We start from the raw sequence: 22,392 nt of genomic DNA on the forward strand, positions 1-22,392 counted from the left end.
CGGTGAGCCCATAAGACAGCTGAGGATTAGAAGCGATTGCCCCGGATGACAGCAAGCAGCAAGCCTTGCTGTACTAACAAGAACGCATTCAAGGGCGTGCTTCCCCCAGGACAGGGGACGGGCAGCTTAGAGCATTTGCCAAGCATCTGCCTCTTTAAGCAGGAACCAGTCAGGAGAGCAGACGGAGATAAACACCCACTAAAGGCGGAGCCAACAACTAGCCCTGGATGTCAAGAGCTGCTTAACTGCACTGAGCGGGTCCTGGGGGCGGACACTTGTCTTTGCTCGATTGAGATGGGAGGTGGTGGATGGATCAGGACCCCTCTGGGGACGTGGAAAGGGCTCATTCTGGTTTCACGTAGAGTCACAAGGCATAAATAAGAAAAGAAGGCTGAGGCACTGCAGAGCAGCACAGAGAATGAATTTTCACGGGCCAGGGAAGGAGCTGGCTGTGGGTGTGTCCCCAGGGAACTCCGTGATGCTCCATCTCCTGCACAGGCTCACTGAAAATGCACCCCACACACCCCTCATTTCTGCTCCACGTTCAGAATCCAGGAATGCAGGCAGCACCCCACACGCCCCACAGTGCAGTGCAGAGGAGGTAAGACCGCCCTTGAGCACCTGCCAGTCCAAGGCTGCCCACCTGGACGGAGCTGTCAGTCAAAGCTGTCAGCTCCACCTCGTTGGCCACGGCTGGGACCAGACAGGAGGGCAGCTGCCTCTGGTTCTCTCAGTGGCACCCACCCTCCCCACCCCTAGAGACAGGGAGGGGCCTCTGCGGCTTTCCCCAGGCCTCTGTCCTCCTGAGCACCCCGCAAGGAGCCCAGGCACTTGGCTGGCAGCCCACCCACCAGGAAGGCGTCCTTTCCAACCACCCACCAAATCCACATGTGGTATGAGCCCTTCTCTGCAGGCCCTGGGGATGCGACTGTACGCTGTTTGCTCCTGAATACAAATTAACAGCCCACGAAAACGTAAAGATGCTTGGGGGGGGGGGGGCGGGGGGGCGCTGTGTGGAAAACAAAATCGCAGATAACTTAATGCTTTCCCTCCTACGCGCCACTTACCCTCCGCGCAGGGACCTATTCTAAACATACAACATGAATATAACATAGACACATTTGATCGTGTTAACTTCAGTGACATCATATTGGAAATGTGTTTCTGGGACATTTATTTGATACTGCGCTTCCTTATCAGGAGCTGAGAGGGCTCTGTTGGGACCAGGGGTGTTGCCAAGCATTCCTCTGCCGGTCCCTGTTTCTGGAAACCCTCAGAGACTCTTACCTCAGGGATGCACTGCTTTGGAATCCCATGCAGGCTGCAGTAATAACGCAGGTGTTCCCAGCCGGTCAGGAGCTGGTCCAGGGCATCCTGCTGCGGACAGTAGCCAACGCGGATGCCGGCTGCGCCAGCGAGAGCCAGATCCACGTCCTCTCTGCCAAGAGAAGCAGCAGCACCGTCCAGAAAATTCAACTACCCAGACAGACACCACCCATTTCTTCAATCCGGCTCATCAATCAGAACTTCGTTGCAGTTTGTCTAACGCAATTAATTAACAGCATAAATGGGGTCAGTGAATGAGAAGCAGCCTTGGTGACTGTGGAACAGACTGGGCTCTGAGGCCACAGCTGCTCTGATTGTCACAGAAGAACATGCATAAGGCACATAGTTCCACAGCCGTCATCTGCCAATAGTGGCTACAGCTCAGCAAATGGCCATCACAGCTACTATTCCCCAACCAAATCGACTTATGTGAACACCTAATAAATCAATGGCTAGGTTATCATTCAGCATCAGATTTTTAAAAATCACTTTTATGGTAACAATAATATATGCCTGCCATTGAACATATAGAAAAATAGGGAGCTAAAAAGAAAAATGCACAGTCCCAGCCCTCAGTAACATCTAGTGTTAATCCTTTAAGTGCAGCTATGCTCCAGAGTGCAGGGTGAGGATTACACAAAATCGTATGTACTCAAAGGAAAATAACTCATTTTATTTCTAATTTTAATATTAATACATACTCATCAGGGAAATTTTTAAACTGCTTAAATGCTATCACATTGAAAGTTTTAAACTACTCAAGTGTGATCACATTTAATATGAAACGCGGATATCTTTCTAAGCATTTTTACATAGATAAAATCATAAAATCTGTAAATTTTCCTGAGAACACTTCAGAAAGGAAAATTCCTGTTTCCTAAATGGAAAATAATGTAAAGAAAGACTTGCTGAGAAACCATGATTGCTACAGAGGCAATCTCTTATTTAAAAAAAAAAAAGTGAATCTAGTCATTCAAAGATTATTAATATTTTAATTTTTATTAAACTGATATATGTACCTGGTGACAAGTAAACAATGTAAGAAAACTTGGCTTTGAGTAAAATTTTGTGTAAAATTCTAAGTTCCTCACTTAATTTTGCCTTCTCTTCTTAATCTTGTAAACATTATTCCCTTGAACATTTTTTCCTAAGTTTCGTATAGCAAAAGTTTATTTCTGCCCGATTTTTGCTACTCTACAGAAAATATTTTTTTCTGTTCACTTACTCTTAGGAATTTTTTTTTATCAGTGTATTTAAGAGATTTTACAAGACATATATTGGTGTGCACCTTTTTCAGCAATTATACTGGAATATTAGAATTTTGTAATTTCAATATATAACATCATGTTTTGTTTTGAACCACTACTTCTGGAAAAATTTCACTCAGTAACTTTTTTTTTTTTTCCTATCCACTCTTATTTTTCATAGTCGTAAAATACATATAATACAAAATTTACATTTTATCCATTTTAAGGTGTAAAATTTAGTGGAGTACTAAGACAATTCACAATTCTATGCAATCATCCTTGCTATCTAGTTCTAGAATATTTTCAATACCCTGAAAGGAAACCCTGCAGCTATGTAAAAAAAAGTAAACAGAAACCTTAATTAAACAGAGCCAGGACACCAGCAGGGGGAGCTCTCGTGCTCTGTGACCACAGCAGAGCCCACAGAGTCCAGGTAAGGACTCAGCCAATAGAAATTCATGGGCTCTTTGTTCACTACACCCGCCTACCTCCTCTTCCCCTCTATAAAAGAGGTCTCCTCTCCATTCCTGCAGGGGGACTTGCAAATGGATTGCCAGGGTTGCAGACTCCAAATCGCAATTCCCTGCTGATCCCAAAAAACTCACCCTTGCTGGAGAAATAACCAGCAGTCTATTTGTTCTGTTTGTTTTAGGTCAACACACGTGCACTTCCCTGTCCCTCCAGGCCCTGGCACCCACTAATCCTCTTTCTGCCTCTGTGGATTTGCCTGTTCTGGATAATTCACGTAAACTGAAAAAATATCTGGCTTCTTTCACTTAGCATGTTTTCAAGGTTCATTAACAATATAGTACTTTATTCTATTTTCTTTTAATGATAAAAATGTACACAGAGCTTTCTTTTTTAATCACCACTTTCCATTCTGTAGGTGTTAAAACTAAACCACAGAAGGCACAGCTGGCCCTGAATTGACCACAGAACCGGTTCTAACACCTCTATGTGGTCCTTACAAGTCTACCATTGTTTTCATTCTTTGACACTTATGTCCAAAGATAAAAGAGCTATATAAAAAAGGAAGACAGGAGGTAAATTTTTTTTAATTAATAAGCTTACTTTTTAGAGTGGTTTAGGTTTATGGGAAAGTTGAACTTTACACAGTACAGGAAGTTCCCATATAACCCTCTCCTCTCACCTAGACTCTCCCGTTATTATTCTCACTGCTACGGAACATTTGTTACAACTGATAAATTGCTACTGATACTCTCATTAACTAACGTCCATACTCCACATTAAGGTTCTCATTTTGTGTTGACCATTCTATGGGTTTTCTCAGATTCATGATGTCATGTACCCACAGTATCACACGGAACAGTTGCACTGCCTTCAAGTTCTCGGTTCTCTGCCCGTTCACCCTGCCCCCCCGTTTCCCTGGCAGTCACTGATCTTTTACTGTCTTTGTAGTTCTGCATCTTATAGATCATCATATAGTAGAAATTACAGGTGTGTGGCCTTTTCAGATTGGCTTCTTTTACTTAGTAATTGGCATTTAAGGTTCTTCCACATCTTTTCATAGCTTGATACCAAACTGTACTCCTAAAAATTGTTAGGATGGTAAAGTTTATGCTGTGTGTTTTACAATAATTTTTAAAATGATATACTATGCAAACAGTATCCAAAAGCATGTTGGAGTGGTTATACTAGTATCAGACAAAATAGACTGTAACAAAAAGCTTGATACTAGACACACAGAAACACATTTTACAAAATGTTTATAAAATGTAAAAGCATCAGTTCCTTAGGAAAACATAACAACTATTAACATGTTTCCACCTTAGGAGAGAACCCCTTAATACATGAGGAAAAACTGACAGAAGTAAAGAAGAAAGAGACAATTTAACAACAATAGTTGGAATCTTCAACACATCACACTCAATAGTGGATAGAAAGATCAGGCAGAAGATCAAGAAAGATACAGAGGACCCGAACAACACTATAAACCAACTGCGCCGGGAGATTTCTCAGAACTCTTCGCCCACTGGAGCAGATGTATGTTCCTTTCTGATGCTCAGGGAGCACTTTCCAGATAGAACATTTGTGAGTTCATGAAACAAATATCAATATATTTTAAAGAACTGAAATCACAGAATATATGTTTTCTGACTACAATAGAATGAAATTAGAAATCTGGGAGGACTGTAAATATGTAAAAATTAAATAAGATGCTCCCAAAAAGACAACAGGCCAAAGAAAGAACTGAAGGAAAATTATAAAATACTTTGAAGTGACTAAAAGAAATACACAACATATAAAAATTTGTGAGATTCATCTAAAGGAGTGTATATAGAGAAAGATATAGCTATAATGTATATATTAAAGTCAATTTCAAAACAATAGCCTAACATTCCCCATAAGAAATTAGAAAAATTACAGAAAACTAAATCTAAAGCAATATGAAGAAAAAAAGATAGTTACAACAAAAATTAATATAAAAGAAAATAGGAAAAATAAACCAATAGAGAAAATTAATAAAACTAAATGTTGGTTCTTTGAAAAAAAATTAACAAAATCTACAATTCTTTGGCTAGACTGGTCAATAAAAAAGGAGAGAAGATTCGAATTACTGAAATCAAAAATGAAGGAGTAGACATTATTATTCAATATTAAACTTACAGAAATAGAAAGATTTCTAAAGGAACACTATAAATACTGTATGGCAAAAAATTAGATCCCCACCTCACCCTATAAATCAAAATCAAGTCACAGTCACTCAAAGACCTAAATGTAAAAGCCAAAACTATAAAACTCCTAGAAGAAAACATACATACATATATCTTCCTAACCTTGGATTAGCCAATAGTTTCTAGATATGACACAAAAAGCATAAGCAACAAAGGAATTGAGTCTATCTAGACTCCACTAAAAACTGTTAGAATGAATGATCAAATTCAGTAAAGCTGAAGGATACAAAATCAGTATACAAAACTCAGTTATAGTTCTATACACTAACAAATTATCTGATAACAAACCATCAGAAAGAGAAATTAAGAAACCAATCCCATTTACAACTACATCAAAAATATATATATAATACTAAGGAATAAATTTAACCAAGGAGATGAACAATCTGTACAGTATAAGATATACACTGACAACTGTAAGATATTGATGAAATAAACTGAAGAAGACACAAATAAATGGAAAGATATTCCATGTTAATAGATTGGAAAAATTAATATTGTTAAAATATCCATAATACCCAAAGCAATCTACAGATTCAATGTAATACCTATCAAAATACCAATGCTATCTTTGACAGAAATAGAAAAAATGTCCTAAAATTTGTATGGGACCCCAAAAGACCCTGAATAGCCAAAGCAATCTTGAGAAAGGAGAACAAAGCTAGAGGCATCACATGTTCTGATTTTAGACTATATTACAAAGCTATAGTAATCAAAAAGTATGGTATTGGCATAAGAACAGACACATAGACCAATGGAAGAATAGAGAACCCAGAAATAAACCCACCCATACAGGGTCAATTAATTCATGACAAAGGAGCCAAAAATATACAATGGGGAAAAGGATAGTCTTCTCAATAAAAGGTGTTACAAAAACTGTATAGACATGCAAAAGAATGACACTGGATCTGTATCTTACACCACATTAAAAAAGACTTAAATTTAAGACCTAAAACTATGAAACTTTTAGAATAAAACATGATGAATAAGCTCCTTGACATCAGTCTTGGCAATTACTTTTTGATTTGACACCAAAAGCAAAGGCAACACAAGCAAAAATAAACAAGTAATACTTCATGATGAAGGAAATCAATAAAATGAAAAGGCAACCTACTGAATGTGAGACAATATTTGTAAATCATATAGCTGATAAGAGGTTAATATGCAAAACACATAAAGAACTCACACAACTCAATAGCAAAACAAACAATCTGGTTTAAAAATGGGCAGGGGAACTGAATTTTTCAAAAGAAGACATACAAGTGGTACATGAAAATATGCTCAACATCACTAATCATCAGGGAAATGCAAATCAAAACCAATTTCAGATGTCACCTCTCACCTTTAGAATGGCTGTCATCACAAAGACAAGAGACAACTAGTGCTGATGAAGATGTGGAGAAAAGGGCACCTTTGTGCACTGTTGGTGGGAATGTAAATTGGTACAGCTACCACTGAAAGCAGTATGAAGATTCCTCAACAAATTAAGAATAGAACTACTGTATGATCCAGCAACTCCACATCTGGGTATATATGCAAAGGAAATGAAAAGATATCAAAGAGATATCTGTTCATTACAGCATTATTCAAAATAGCCAAGATACGGACACCACCTAAGTGCCTACCAAAAAATTTGGGGAAAAAAAAAAAAAAAATATATATATATATAGGAATATTATTCAGCCATGAGAAAGAAGGAAATCCTGCCACCTGCAACAACATGGATGTACCATGGAGGCATTCTGCTAAGTAAAATAAGTCAGATAGAGAAATATTCCATAGTATCATTTTAATGTGAAATATTTGTGGGGAAAAAAAAGAAGGCAAACTCAGAGAGAGTAGAAAAGTGATTCCCAGTGTCTGAAAGTGGGGAAAAATAGGGAGAGGTTGGAAAAAGGGTACAAACTTTCAGCTGTAAATGAACAAGCTCTGAGGATTTAATGTAAAACATGGTGTCTATACTTACAACACAGTTCAATTATATAATTAAAATTTGCTAAGAAAGTAAAACTCAAATGTTCTTACCAAACTATAATAAATATGTGCGGTGATGGATGTTTTAATTAAGTAGATGGGAGAAATCCTTCCACAATGTATATGTATATCAAATCATCACCATTCACATTTTAAATATCTTACAGTTTTGTCAATTATACCACAATGAAGCTGAAAAAAAAACAAAAAAGATAAATTGTATAACATCAAAGTTTAATGTTTTTGTATTTCAAAGGACATTATCAAGAAAATAAAAAGACAACTGTACAATTGGAGAAAATTGTTTATCTAATAATGGGCTGATTCTAGAATGAAAACAGCTCTTACAACTAAAAAGAAAAATAAAACTAACCCAATTTTAAAAATGATCAAAGGATCTGAATATATATTTCTTCAAAGAAGATGTACAAATAGACAATAAGCATAGAAAAATCATCAGCATCATCAGTCATTAGGGAAACACAAATCAAAACCATGAGGTACCACTTCACATCCACTGGGATGGCTATGATCAAAAAGATGAACAATAAATAAGTGTTGGCGAGGATGTGGAGAAATCAGAACCCTTGTATCCTATGACTGGGATACAAGATGGCGCAGCTGCTTTGGAAAACAGTTCGGCAGCTCTTCAAGTGCTATGCTTAGTTACCTAGCTATACAACCCAGTAATTCCACTCCTGGTTATACACTCAAAAGATCTGAACACGTAAAACATGCTAAGTGAAAGAGGCTAAACACAAAAGGTCACATATTGTGTGAGTCCATTTATATAAAATGTCCAGAGTAGGCAAATCCATAGAGGCAAAAAGTAGATTAACGGTGGCCAAAGGCTGGGGGACAACGGACAACAGGGAATGGCTGGTGTTTGTTACAGGGTTTCTTCTCAAATGATGAAAATGGGGACTCCTCTGGTGGTCCAGTGGTTAGGACTCTGTGCTTCCACAGCAGGGGGTGAGGGTTTGATCCCTGGTCAGGGAACTAAGATCCCGCATGCCGTGAGGCATTGCCAAAAAAAAAGTGATGAAAATGATATGGAATTAGTAGAAACAGTTGCACAACTTTGTGAAATACTAAAAACCACTGAACTGCTACAATTAAAAGTGTGAATTTTATGGTATGTAAATCATATATCAAAACAGTTTGTCCATGTCTACAAAGGCTGAAAATGCACCTGCTCTATAGGAACAACTGTGTCCGTAATATGTACACAACCTGAAAGCCTTATATGCTCACCAGCAAATGCTCAAGAAGGGCTACAGGGCGTATCTGTCAATACTAACCAAAGTGAACTACTGCAACACGTAACAACACATATGCATCTCACAAGTGCAATGTTGCCAGAAAGAAGCCCCTCACCAAGGAGCACACCCTGCACGATTCCATTTGTATACAGTTGTCAAAAGGCAAAACTATAATCCATGGTGATAAACTTCAGAACAGGGCTTTCGTTTCAACGGGGTCTTGACTGAGTTCATGATGGGGTTTCTGGGTCCTGGCAACGGTCTATTTCTTGCTTACGTGCTTACATGGGTGGGCTGCCATGATGAAAATTCACCAAGCCTTACACTGAGGATTCTTAGGTAGCTTTAACTATCTCAATGTAAAGTTTACATTTTAAAAATTGTTGTACATGTTAATTTATTAAACTTCTAACACAATGTTTGGTGTTTAAAAAGTTTTACCTTAAGTTCTGCAGGAATAAGTTTTTACGGTTTCCTACGACAACTTTCCCCATGTCAGCTAGCTCTTTGACAGTTTAAAGACATGAAGCTTGTATGAATTTAAATATTCTAAACCACTTAAAGAGATAAGATAGTGATGTAAATTACCCTTTTCAATGTTCAGCGGTCCCAGGACACCTCCTGCCTCTGCACTGCATGGCCCACACTGTACCTGTCCCTTTCCAGTTGGTGTCTCTACACTTAGGAAGAGGTGAACAACTCAGAGGAGGTGAGTGGTGGGGGTGCAGGGAGTCAGCAACAGAAAGTCTGGTGTCTTCTCATCGTCAGACATACTCATCACCTAGTGCAGTGACTGCTGCCTAATTTCTAGTTACACGGGAGTTACAATCTTTAAGGACAGATTTCACAACGGAGTGAAATAAAGAGCTTTCTCTCTCCTTTCGGAGCAAAGCATCTTCTGTTTCCTATGTGATTAAAATGTTTGCATTTGCTTTGAGTCAGTAGGAACCGCCTCCCTGCTCGTATCTTGCACACAGGATAACTGTCAGCCAGTAGGAACCGCCTCCCTGCTCGTATCTTGCACACAGGATAACTGTCAGCCAGTAGGAACCACCTCCCTGCTCATATCTTGCACACAGGATAACTGTCAGCCAGTAGGAACCACCTCCCTGCTCGTATCTCACACACAGGATAACTGCCAGTTCTACAGTTTTTACTATGAACTGGCATCATTCCTGTGGGGCTCCTGAACCACAGTGGAGTTAGGTGCTCACACAGAATTAAAGACACGTGAAGTCAAAGCATGTCCCAGTTTCCCTAGCTCTATTTCATTAGCTTAAATACCTGCTGCTCTGTAAACAGAGAAAACTTTCTATCAAAATTTGAGGAAAATAAGCGTCCGGAAGAGATCACCCTGACACCTCGAAGTGATAGGACCCATTTGCGGCGACGTAATGTTATAATCCAGACAGGCACACTAAGTGGGCATGGCCTTGTGACAACGTGCATACAAAAGGGCGTCACATAACAGTGAAGCTCTGGAGATAGGCCAAAGTTTCAGGACCAAACCGCAGTTCATACTAACCAACCTAAAAGAGGATGAACCCACGGATACAAATCTTGCAGCCCGTCTCTGAGGGATGCTAACCCAATACTTTCTAAATCAAAATCACCGTCAATCACATCTATGTGCTATTAGAAGATGTTCACCTCTATTTTTCAGTTTCCATATTCCTGCATTTCAGCTATCTTAACCTCATAAAGGAGGTCATAACACTCTATGCTTTATGCTCCAGCGATGGCCGGAAAGGCAAAACATTTTTCAGCTGAAGGTCTGACATCAAAATGAACTTTGAGGGGGTTTTATCACGATGTATGCCGACTAGCTTATTTTTCTCTTTATTTAATGATGTTACAGATCAAGAAATTCTGGAAATTAAATAAAACATTTGGAACATCCTGAAAGGTCTTTGCCAAACCAATGGTTTAATGTTTGAAAAGGTTTTACCAAGGTTCTGCTTTTCACTTCAAGCATTTAATTTGTTTTGTATCATCAGCAGTTTGTAAGCTGCCAAAGTAGGTCAAAAAGAACCAAGAAAGAACTGTTGAGTGGCCCTGGTGTGATCTGCTTTCCCATCAGTATTTTAAACCTGTTTGCCTTCAAAATGCTTGATGTTTGGCTGACATCATCCACATTTCACTGCAGCTTTACCCACTAACTCACCCCAGTCCTGTCGCCAGGTGAGCACACAGGGCTGTGTTCACGACTGGCTCCTGAGCAACTGGACTGCTTGTGAGCCAGTCTCGTTGGCTCTTGGACATGAGCCCTGAGTCAGGAGAAGCCCCTGAGCTCAAGAACAAACCCCACAACTGGATCCCCCATAACGACTTGATGCAATTTTAGAAAGCATACAATGCTAACATGTTGCTTTGTGTCTTAAGTAGGAATCAATGAGATACTTAACTCCTTCTCTGAAGACCGGAAAAAGTTCATTCCCCAGGTTCTAACCTAAACGCACAACACACACACACACACATAAATACACTAACAAAGACACACACAGAGACACACCCCACACACACCACACAGATGCACAAACACAAAGACACACATACACCCCCCAAACACACGTATTCTATCATCTAACACAAGTGGAGTTCCCTGAGGGCCTTGAGGTTGGTATTTAAACACAAGCACACTTGCAACATTAAGAGAACATGGTCACTCTTTTAGAGGGCACTTAAACTGTGGTTTTTATTCATATTTCCCCCTTTGCAACTGATAAAGGGAGAAGCCAGAAACCTGGTTAAGCAATGTCCTTTCAAAGCTGTAAAACGATACCTAGTTATATTCTCACATGGCTGAGATTCCTCCTTCCTGCCCAAGACGATGCTAGGAGCTTCTGGCAGCCAAGTGGCCCATTACCTCACATGCCTCCCTCTGCACAGACCTTCCGGCCACTCCCTCAGGAAGACACGAAGCGACTGCACCAAAGGCCTGCTCCTAAAACACCAGCGCTGGCTTCTGCTGTCCCCTGCTCCACCGTCCCTAGACTGTCTGTTTGCTGCTTTTCACCTGGTGCTGTCACCATCTATGACACACGCCAATCCACTTCAGACACCACCCGAGACCAGAGGCACCGCCCAGTCCTCAGCCTTGTGTGGCCAAACACACCTCCTTCTCAGGTCAGGGTTAAAGGTTAAATAAGTCATGGGTGAGGTCACAGAATGAGGCAGTAAACCTGAGGGTCACTGGCTCATAGGATGATCATCTGTAACACTCCCTGCACATATCTGTACTTACGTGGATTCATATTATATTAAATGCACTATGAATTCCATGATAGTTATTGTCAGGAAGGACTTTTTTTAATTTAAATAGTTTACATTATTCTAATGGTGAGTATCTCTAATTTCTAAAATTATACAAGGAATCTTCATATAAAGAAATACTAATAAACTAGGCCATTTATAAAAAACTGACAGATTGAGAATGTTGATACAACTATTCTCTACCTACTTAATCTTTTGAATATTTAAGCAAGGCAGGAAAATTTGCTGTGTGTTTTTTTTTTTTTCTCAAAGTGAGATTTTTTAAAAAAACCTTTGTTAGAAGGTTATTTTACTATGTCGTGTTGAAATCTACTGAGTCACTATTATAACAAAAAACAAGTTGCAAATAATACTGATAGCAAGATAGCTTCATTTATTACTGCTAGTAAGCTGTTGATAAACAGTAGTCGTAAGATGATAATGCCTCAATTTTACAGCATTCTTGAAAGTTTTCAGTCTTTTGTAAATTTTAACATACTTTTCCTGAAGAGATAAAAATAACACCATGGAAAGTTCAAGGTTGTTATTATTTTACAAGTTTAGAGGACAGAAAAAAGGCTCATATATGAGAGACACACTGCCCCACATGGAGATGCCAGTAAAAGCCTGAGAGGCGAGTCCCACCAAAACCTCTGCTGTGGTCCAGTCTCACTCCTAGATAAGTGACACCACACCGCCTTTTCCCTAAAAAAATGCCAGGAGTAAAAAGATGAAAGGACAAAACCCATTAAAAAAGAAGGGAGGGGTGATATCTGGAATTGGGAATATATGAATTTCACTACTGTTTATACTGAGGAGATAATAGAGTCTCTATAAAGAAGTATAAAATTAAGCATTATATATAGTTATATTCATAAAAGAAACTGGAGAAGCTAAACACAGTCTGAAAGCCCTTCAAATTGTCAAAGGAAATGTGGGGTCATGCAGGAAACAAAAAAACAAGCATTCGACAAAAACAAACAAAAATAGACCAAGAAGAAATAAGACATATGAAAACTTCCTATTGAATGAAATAAAACCACCAGAAAACAAAACATCATACAACTCTGAAATGTCAAAGTAAAGGCTCTTTCCAAAAAGAAAAATCAAATGACTTTGCAAAATACATGGAAAATAACAAAAATGAAGCCATATGTGGAAAATTATGTAAAACAAAGGTCAGAGGAAATGGATGTAAATTTTTTCAGTAACAGAGAAGAAATAATTGGAATTAATTAAGCATCACACTAAAAAAGCTAGAAAAATTATAAAGGACATTTGGAGGTAAGAATAAAATAGAAGTTAACAAATTAGGAAACAAAAACTGTAGAACAAATAAATGATTTCATGAAAATAAAAGTAGACAAGTGATTCATTCCTTTAGGAAAAAAAAGGTAAAAATTACAAAATGTGACATAAAAGTGGTGACATTACAAATATAGAGGAAATTAAAACAATAAGAAGACCATTTTGCACATATCAAAGCAAATAAATTTATATTTGGATGAAAGTATTTTTCAGGAAACAGAAATGCCCCCCCAATCCCAGATTGGCAGCCGAAACAAAGACCAATTACCATTTCAGAGACTGAAAAGCAGATGTTGACGAGTGACACCATTCACTCCCTCTCCCGTCACACAGATCCACGCACACAGGTGTATGAGCTCCAGCAAGAGCCCTCTGGAGGGGACTGGCCCGCTGGGGAACACGCGTACACTATAGTCTACAGTCTTGGAATATTTCCACTATGTGCATGCACTGCATATCCAAAAATATTTTAAATGAGGATGTCAAATGCAAAAGCAACCTCATAAAAATTATTTACCTGATAAAAAGAATGCAAAAAGGAAAGTGATATTTGAGACCGAAGTAGTATCCGTACAAAGCCCACAGCCTTTAACATATTCTCCTTTGTGATCTATGTAATAGCTCAAAGCTAAAATGCACCATCCTTCCCCATGGAAACCATAGTACATTAGTGTCGTTACAAATGATACCAAGGGTTTACTGTGTATGCTAAATAATTAGGGCAATCATCTACCATATTCAAAGGCGACAAATTATATCAAAAGCACAATTTCATCCCTGTCTGTCTTGGGAAGCATATTTACCTTGTACAGTTTTGTCTAGTAAGAAAAAGGAAAAAGAACATGAATTATGGTGCCTTAGTCCCTTCAAAAAAAGAGCATTACTTCAGGGGAAATAAAGCTGGATAAAAAAACAGAAAAGAAAAAGAAAGCAGAATAAAGGCCCCATCTTCTGCCCCCCGTGGTTCCTGTTTTGCATCTGCTACTGCTGGTTAACACTTCATTCTTCAGAAAATCCTACCTCAAACTTCTCAACCTCAGAATCATAGCCAACTCTACGTTTCCCAATGCCCTTGTTCAAAATGATACCAAAACTATTTTGGCCTATTTCCTTTCCTTTCTCTCCTGGTTTGCTTACCATTGAACCTTGCCTATATCTCTGAGAAAAAGAAAAAAAGAGGAAAAAAAAAAAGGAAAAAAAAAGCAGGTTAATTCATATTAACCCACATTAATTCTCAGTTTACCTTGTTGTCAGACTTGCTAATCATAGCCAGAGGTCAAACTTCCTGTCCAAAATTACATCTGCAATGTTTACCTTAAAATGCTCATAAAATTTAATAAAACTTCGTCACACAGGAAAACAACGTAATAATCTGTAATAATCTTAGAGGGCATCTTAATAGTTATGAGACAGAAGGGCCTGGATTAAAAAAAAAAAACTATTAGAAAAAACAGCTCATAAGGATTCAAATCATAGAAGAGAATATGTGGGGGGAAAGGTAGGTAAACTCACACCCCCTTTCCCCCACACACAGACGCAGCACTTGGATCCTGGCTCCAAGAAGCAGGAGGCCCACCCACCAGAAGACGGGGCTCCAGAAACCTCAAGTGCTGCTCAGAGACAAAGCCTGTGTCTGGTTCCACACTGGTTCTGAGCTGCAGGAAAAGGCAGTGAAGGTGAGAAACAAGACCACCTCAATACAAAAGACGAACAAAAGGTAAAAACCTGCCGGCCACCAGCACTGACCCCGGAGCCAGGCATCGCCGGCAGACCTCTGGCTGCATCTCTAAACTCTATGAACAGCCTGCCCACCTGTGCAGAGAGAATCCTGCTCACCACTGCTGTTGAGAAAAGTCAGCTTAAGAAAGAGCACGGCTTTTCTAAGAGAAGTAAAATGACACCCCCTAAAAATAGTGTTGAATAGAGGAAAGGGACCAAGATCCAGAAACTTCGGCAGGAGAGTGTCTGAAAATTCAGGAAACATGTCGGCACTCCTGAGGATGTGAGATGAAACAGCCCCAGTGACTGAGAAACACAAAGTCCATGGAGAGAAATGACATATAAAATAGCACCAAAATAAAAAGTCTCCTAGGGTGAGGATAACAGGTAGTAACTTAAAATAAGGAAGGACTGGAAGGAGACCAAGCTTAGTTTCTTGAATTTAATTTTTAAAAAAAAGTATGAAAGAGGGCTAAAAATAACCCAAAATGAAAATACTATGAAGCCTGGATAATTCCTGAAGAATGATGGGTTTTGTTTTCTTATTCGTTTTGGTAAATTTCAGAGGATAGAAATGAAACATGAATATCTGAACAGAAAGCAAAGTGAGGCTGACAGGCGAGCACCAGACCATGGAGCAACGTCCAGGGCTCCTGAGAAAGATGGGGGGACCTGGTCATCTCCCACGGTGAAGGAAACTAAAGTAACTCTCTGAGAGTCCAGCAATCAGAACATACACCTCCGCACCCCAGTTATCCTTCATTAAAGCAAACATACAAAACCTAAGTAGAATTAGGCATTATAAAGATGAACGAAAGAGCTGGTGGTCAGCACTGACACACATTAAAACAGACACACATCCAAATAAATGACAAATACAGTACACACGCCTCTCCCTCTTTAAAAAGAGAGAAAGAACAATGCAAAAATTTAACAACACTCTGAATCTACAATCCCAGTTTATATGATCAAGCCTGAAGAGGAAAAAGATGTGGTAACCCTCAAATTTAAGTGAATGGAATTCTGTGTCACTATCAGTTCTGGTAATTCACGTTTTTAAAAGGTTCAGAGAAATAGGACATGATCAAACGGCATCATATGGCAATGCAAAGGTAGTCTGTAGTTAGTAAATCTAGACAACCAATTTAAGATGGGGATAAAATATATATCTACATTTACTGCCCCCTACATTACATTAAAATGTTACCTCACCCTACATGAAGCCCAGTTAATATACAGTGTATGTAAGTCCATACAGAGTCTTCATTAAGACTTCTAGCGCTCAGATATAAAGTATGAGCAAATATTCCAGGAGCATTAGTTATTTCAAGGAAATATGTGACATGAACAACATAACCCAAAACAAACAAACAAAACAGGAACTTGGAGGTATCAAAGACAATAGAGAGATATTATCTTAAAAGAAAAGTATATCAATATTTTCAGAGATAAGAGGCAGCACCATATTTATGAAAAAGAAATAGAATGTCGTGTTTTGTAAAAAGATAACCAACATGGACTTCCTAGGTGGCACAGTGGTTAAGAATCCACCTGCCAATGCAGGGGACACGGGTTCGAGCCCTGCCCTGGGAAGATTCCACATGCCACGGAGCAACTAAGCCTGTGTGCCACAACTATTGAGCCTGTGCTCTAGAGCCCATGAGCCACAACTACTGAGCCCATGTGCCACAACTATTGAAGCCCACGCGCCTAGGGCCCATGCTCCACAACAAGAGAAGCCACTACAATGAGGAGCCTGCACACCACGATGAAGAGCAGCCTCCGCTCACATCAACTAGAGAAAGTCGGTGTGCAGCAACGAAGACCCAATGCAGCCAATAAATAAATAAATAAATTTATTTAAAAAAAAACAACCAACAGAGAATGAAGAGCTAGTGAAAATGTAAAAACTGTGATTAAAATAAAATACTCAATAAACAGTTGGAAGGTAAAGTTGAAAAATCTCCCAGAAAGTAGAACTAGAAGATAAAGATATTGAAAAGAGAAGAGAAAATGTTTCATTCTCAGAGATACAACAGCTGAATAATGAAGACCAAGAAAGAGATAACAAAGAAACAGAAGCGGGAAAATTATAAAAGAAAAAAAATCAAGAAGATGTCTTAGCACCAAAGGAAGTCAGCTTTCACTGATTAAAAGAACCCATGTGGAGTCTTCATTAAGACTTCAGCTCAAAAAAGGAAATGTCATGGTATTTCAGGGCTCAACTATGAGTAGTATTTATATAATCGTAATAGTATAAACACTGAATAGTAAGTTAACCACTGACTATACTCATTCCTTTAAAAATATGAAAAATAATATAGTTCAAAGAGTGAAAAAAGATCACTGATATTCATGATTTAGATAAAATCAGCATTCATTTCTGATGAAAAAATTCAGAAAAACTGAGTTCTTAGTAAAAGATACTTATTACCAATGTAGGTTTAAGCATAATTCTAGTTCAAATAAATTCAAACAAAATAATGAAAAATATATAGAGATATAAATATAAGAAATTAAGAAGTAACATTTTTCTCTACCAAGAAAGTGGAGACACTCAACTAAGAAAATATTAGATCAAGTAGAATAACAAAATGGTTGGTCACAACTTAAAAATAAAAAGTTTCCTTGTATATCTACATTTACCAATTAACAATATAAGAGAAGGAAAACTCCATTCACAGCACTATCAAATTACATAAAATGTGAAGGGGTATCCAGGACGTGAAATATATAGGTTATGTTAAAATTTAATGAAGAATCTGCTAGAAAACTGCAGACAGTGGGGAGACAATAGTCCTAAATGAGCAGGCTGGACATCATCAGTCTTTTCAGTGTTCTGACCACTGTTTACATCTATATAGATTTCACAACAGGAAAATTCTGATGGCTAAGGATGGAGGGACCGGCTTTGATAGTAAAACAGGTTACAAAACCGTAGCTTAAAAAAGCAGGGCAGCCTTTGTGCCAGAAAATGCAAACACATTCAAAAGTAAAAGCACATAAACATATCAAGTTTATATAAACATACTCAACAGTGTATTAAATGAAAAGGGGTCATTTCAAATCAATAAAGAGAGACTATTCAATAAAGTGTATGGTAATAAGTAGATAACCTTTTTATAATTCAAATCTTTATTCACTCTTTTATCATGGATAAGACATAGATCCACAGGATTTAGATATAAACAAACAAACAAACAAGGAGCTAGAATTTTATCTTGGGTGACTACCCCTCCTTAGGGGGGAAGGCCATACTGTGGCCCCTATCCTGGAAGGCTGCCCGGCTCCTTCATAGCAGCTCACGCCCTGTGGCTGCAGAGCCCGCGCACTGCAGCCAGGCACACACCGAGGCTCCGCCCTTCACCGCTGCACTGCAAGAGGTTTATGAGTGCCCAGGTCATTCCTCCGGGTTTGACGCAGAGGAAAGCTGAACTGTGTATGAGCATTACCTGCACTAAGGCGACAGTGTGAAACACAGCGTGAGTAGATGGAAGCATGACAGGAGAGACAGGGCAATGTCTGTCCAGCTCCCAGCACATGTGGCTTGTGTGTGGTGCAAACCCAACATCCTAGCTTTCCCAGAAGAGGAGGAAGGTGGGGAGAAGAGGCAAGGAGGGAATGGTGGCGTTCAGGGAGGCAGAGGACAGAGAGCAGAGCACAGCTGCCCGCTCCTCTGTCCCATCTGCCATGTGACTGAGTGAAGCCCCACAGGATGGCGGCTGGTGACGGCCAACACAGTGTGGGGCCACAGAGCAGCGATGACTTGTCCCCACGTAGAAAACAGGAAATCCTAACACCCAGGGCCTCAGAATGGGACTGTCAACTGCACTGGGATGGAGCCCTTAGAGAGCTCACTAAGGCTGAATGAGGTCATAAGGGTGGAGCAAAAGGACCGGTGCCCCTATAAGAAGAGAGACAGACAGGCCCCAGGCAGCGTGAGGACTCAGCAAGAGGGCGGCCGTCTGCAAGCCCAGGAGGGAGGCCTCCGCAAAACCCAACCTACTGACACCTTGATCTTGGACTTCTCACCTTCAAAACCGTAAGAAAATAGGGAGGGAAGGACTGGGAGTTTGGGATTAGCAGATGCAAACTTTTTATACAGGATGGATAAACAACAAGGTCCTACTGTGTAGCATGGGGAATTATACTCAATATCCTGTGATAAACTGTAATGGAAAAGAATATAAACAAGAATGTATGTCTATGTGTAACTAAGTCACTTTGCTGTACAGCAGAAATTAACATTGTAAGTCAACTGTACTTCGACAAAATTTTTTTAATCAAGAAAAAAAAGAAACCTGAGAAAATAAATTTCTATGGCCTAAGCCACCTGTCTATGTTATTTTGCTGTGGCAGCCTCAACAAACTATTACAAATATAGTAGTGTAATATTACATACATACAGTCACACACACACATACACTGTTACTCAACCCATGGTGTCACCCACTGCAAAAAGAAAAAAGGAAAACAATGCTAGAAAACAACTGTTTCAAGGGATTTGTTATTCAATGATAAAAAGAAAAGAGAAAACCTACAAAGTGTTTAGTACAAAAGGAAGTACATGAAAAGCTGCATTTTCTATGAAAATATCCACTATTCAGACATTTTCTGGTCAGCTCTGCTCCATCTGATGATGACCTTGACAGGTGAGAGAGGGAGTGCCAACGTGTCCTGGTGAACCAGGCTGCTACAGCTCCTGATACTCTCTTGCTTTCTGGACGTTTCAAGGTCAAAACTTCAATGCAGGCAATAATAACAACAGCAAAGTGTACTGATCACTCCCTACATTCTAGCCACGCCTGACTCATTCAACCTCATGCAGACCCTTGGGGCAAGTTTTCTCAATCTATTATTTCCTCATTTTAAATATTATAAGCTGATATTTAACAACCATAAATAACCTACCCAAGCTCACATAGCCAGTCAGTGGCAAAACCAACATTCAGACCAAGAGAGCCTTACTCCTGAGCTCAAGCTGTCAAGCCGCTGCGCCCACCAGCCTCTTACCCGGGAACCATCCCCAAAGGTCAAGATCCTGGTTTATACACAAACATAGGTAACAAACAGAGCAAGTGTCTGTTTTGTGCAGTAAAGATACAATGGCAGTACTTGGAGAGCTAAAGCATTATGTCATAGCTTTAGTTACCATTTTACTACATCTCAAAGGTTACAGTTTTATTCCACCTAGATGACTAGTTAGATATTTGGTTAATCCCACAGTGATGAGAGTTGATTCACATGGTCGTGTCTGTATGGACTGCACGATCAACTCAACCATGGAAAAAACTATTACTTTCACTTTTAAGTCAACAAAAAGTCTTTTAAATTGTTTTTTCTCACAGAGTCATTTTTCACCGATGTGTTGCTTCGGTTAGAATATTGTGAAAATTAATCTTATAAATTCCCATGAAATGCAAGTCTAGGTAGCTAGCATATTTATAAATACAGTTCATGCGAGGAACCAAAAGTCTTTGGAGTCAGCACAAGAGATAAATGACGACTCCTGAGGTTAGGGTTTTCGGCCACAGGTATACCATGTAAGTGGCCACCCTCTTGACCAATCTTCACATACTCCTGTCAAAGCCAGGACCGAGCAGGGTGACCTTCAGCCCCAGCACATGTGGCATTTTTCTCTTACTTATTTCCATACATGTCAAACAGCAGCTGGGAGGGAACCGGCGCTAGACATAGGGGCACAGCGCTCACTGTGGACTCTAGGACCAAGGCAAGTCCTCCCGCCCCTCTGGCCTCAGCTTCTCCACCTGTGCCATGAAAGAGTGGCTCATTTATTGAGGAAAACTACACTCATCAGAGAGCTCACCATCCAATAAACATGTGAGCGAAGGCGAGACACAGTGGGCAGGGCATCTCAATAGGGATACAGTCCAGTCCAGTCCCAGGACAGAGCTGGGGACAATCCTGCCCTCCTAATGGGAGTCTGCCGACCTGCTTGTGCTTGACCCGGTAGGCAATCGGGGCTCCTTGGGTGAAGGGCGCCATGGGGAACATAGAGAGTGCTGAGGAAGGAACACAGAGAGAACCCACCATGGGGCGGCAAAGCTGCGGGAATAAGGGTTCGCGGGGTAGGGTGGGGACACAGTTCAAGGAGACCAGATGAGCTCAGAGTACTGACTAGCGTCGATTTTAATATTCGAAGCTCATACTTGAACCCTCATACAGCTCAACATATAAGCTGTAAGTCTGTGATTTTTTTTAATTCTTATTTTATATTAGAGTGTAGTTGATTAGCAATGTTGTATTTGCTTCAGGTGTACAGCAGAGCGATTCAGTTATACATAAACATGAAAAAGGACAGACACCCTTTTTCAAATTCTTCCCCCATTTTAGGTTATTACAGAGTATTCAGCAGAGTTCTTGTGTGATTGTTTTTGACATTCAAAAATCTTTGGACAGAAATCAAATGTCTGAAGCTGCTGTTCCTATTGCCTCCTACCCCAGCAGCCTGTTCTCTTTATTAAAGAAAATATGGTTCTATGTTAGAGTAGCCTTAGAAAAAACATATTCTCAATTTACAGAGACCTCCACCAGGCTTTTGTATTTCAATGTCTGGGAAAGAAAGTAATTGCCTCCAATATCCCCCTTTGCTGAGCATTATCCCTTAATTAACAAAAGTGCTTAAGAACATGGCCCTGGCAGGGGATGTTCAGAGTTCTTCTAATACCGATTTGTAATGAAACACACAGATGCCCCAAAATGAGGCAATTACACCGAACATCCATGCAGGAGTATAGAGCAATTTTGTTGGCCTAGGATAAAGTCCCATCTAGAAATAATAAATCACACTGCACACTCTGTATGAAAGGTCAGAGGTCCTTTACATCCTGAAGGTAGTTTCCATTAAAAAAAATTACACTGTCAGCTCCAGAATAATCCTATTATTGCAACGATGCATTTATGTATGTACGCATATGTATATGCGTAGACAGGTATATGGCTACATTTCTTTTGCAAAACTGAGACTATAAGAATAAAAATAACTTTAATGTAAGATTATGGAAGGCTTTCCTTCCTTGTTTTCCTAGCTGTATCACTGCTGTAAAATTGCCATTTAATTTAAAATAGAAATGCATGTTCAAGTAATTCCCAGTTGATGAGGTTATGATTTTTTTTTTTAAGTAGATGCCTTTAAGTTCTTTTTTACGTGGACCATTTTTAAAGTCTTTATTGAATTTGTTACAATATTGCTTCTGTTTTATGTTTTGGATTTTGGGCACGAGGCATGTGGGATCTTAGCTCCCCCACCAGGGATCAAACCCGCACCCCGTGCATTGGAAGGCGACGTCTTAACCACTGGACCACCAGGGAAGTTCCAAGGGTATGATTTAAATTACTCTAATTTGGGATTCATGTCAGTCTAAAGGAAGATAAGGCTTTTATAAGCAATAAATGAGTTTTATGTCTTTTTTATATTGGTATCACAGTGTTTAAATGAAGCAGAGGAAACTGTATATAAATTCCTAAGTGCTGTACCCATAACACTTAGAAATTTGATGGTGTTACAGCACTTCATAGTTATTGCTCTAGGACAGTCATCATTTAAGACAGGAGGAAACTAAGGCAAAAAAAAAAAAAAAAGTCTGT

General features: G+C 39.5%; 1 protein-coding gene across 1 annotated transcript in view; it reads right to left on the reverse strand.

The window, feature by feature from the left end:
- The window catches only part of ABCA13 (ATP binding cassette subfamily A member 13), a 324,555-nt gene that overhangs the window by 40,039 nt on the left and 262,124 nt on the right, over positions 1-22,392 (reverse strand). Inside the window, 1 exon segment of the mRNA XM_057732590.1 lies at positions 1,288-1,438. Coding sequence (XP_057588573.1) covers positions 1,288-1,438 — 151 coding nt within the window.

The sequence above is a fragment of the Hippopotamus amphibius genome, chromosome 4 (genome assembly GCF_030028045.1).
Source record: "Hippopotamus amphibius kiboko isolate mHipAmp2 chromosome 4, mHipAmp2.hap2, whole genome shotgun sequence".
Taxonomy (NCBI): Eukaryota; Metazoa; Chordata; class Mammalia; order Artiodactyla; family Hippopotamidae; genus Hippopotamus; species Hippopotamus amphibius.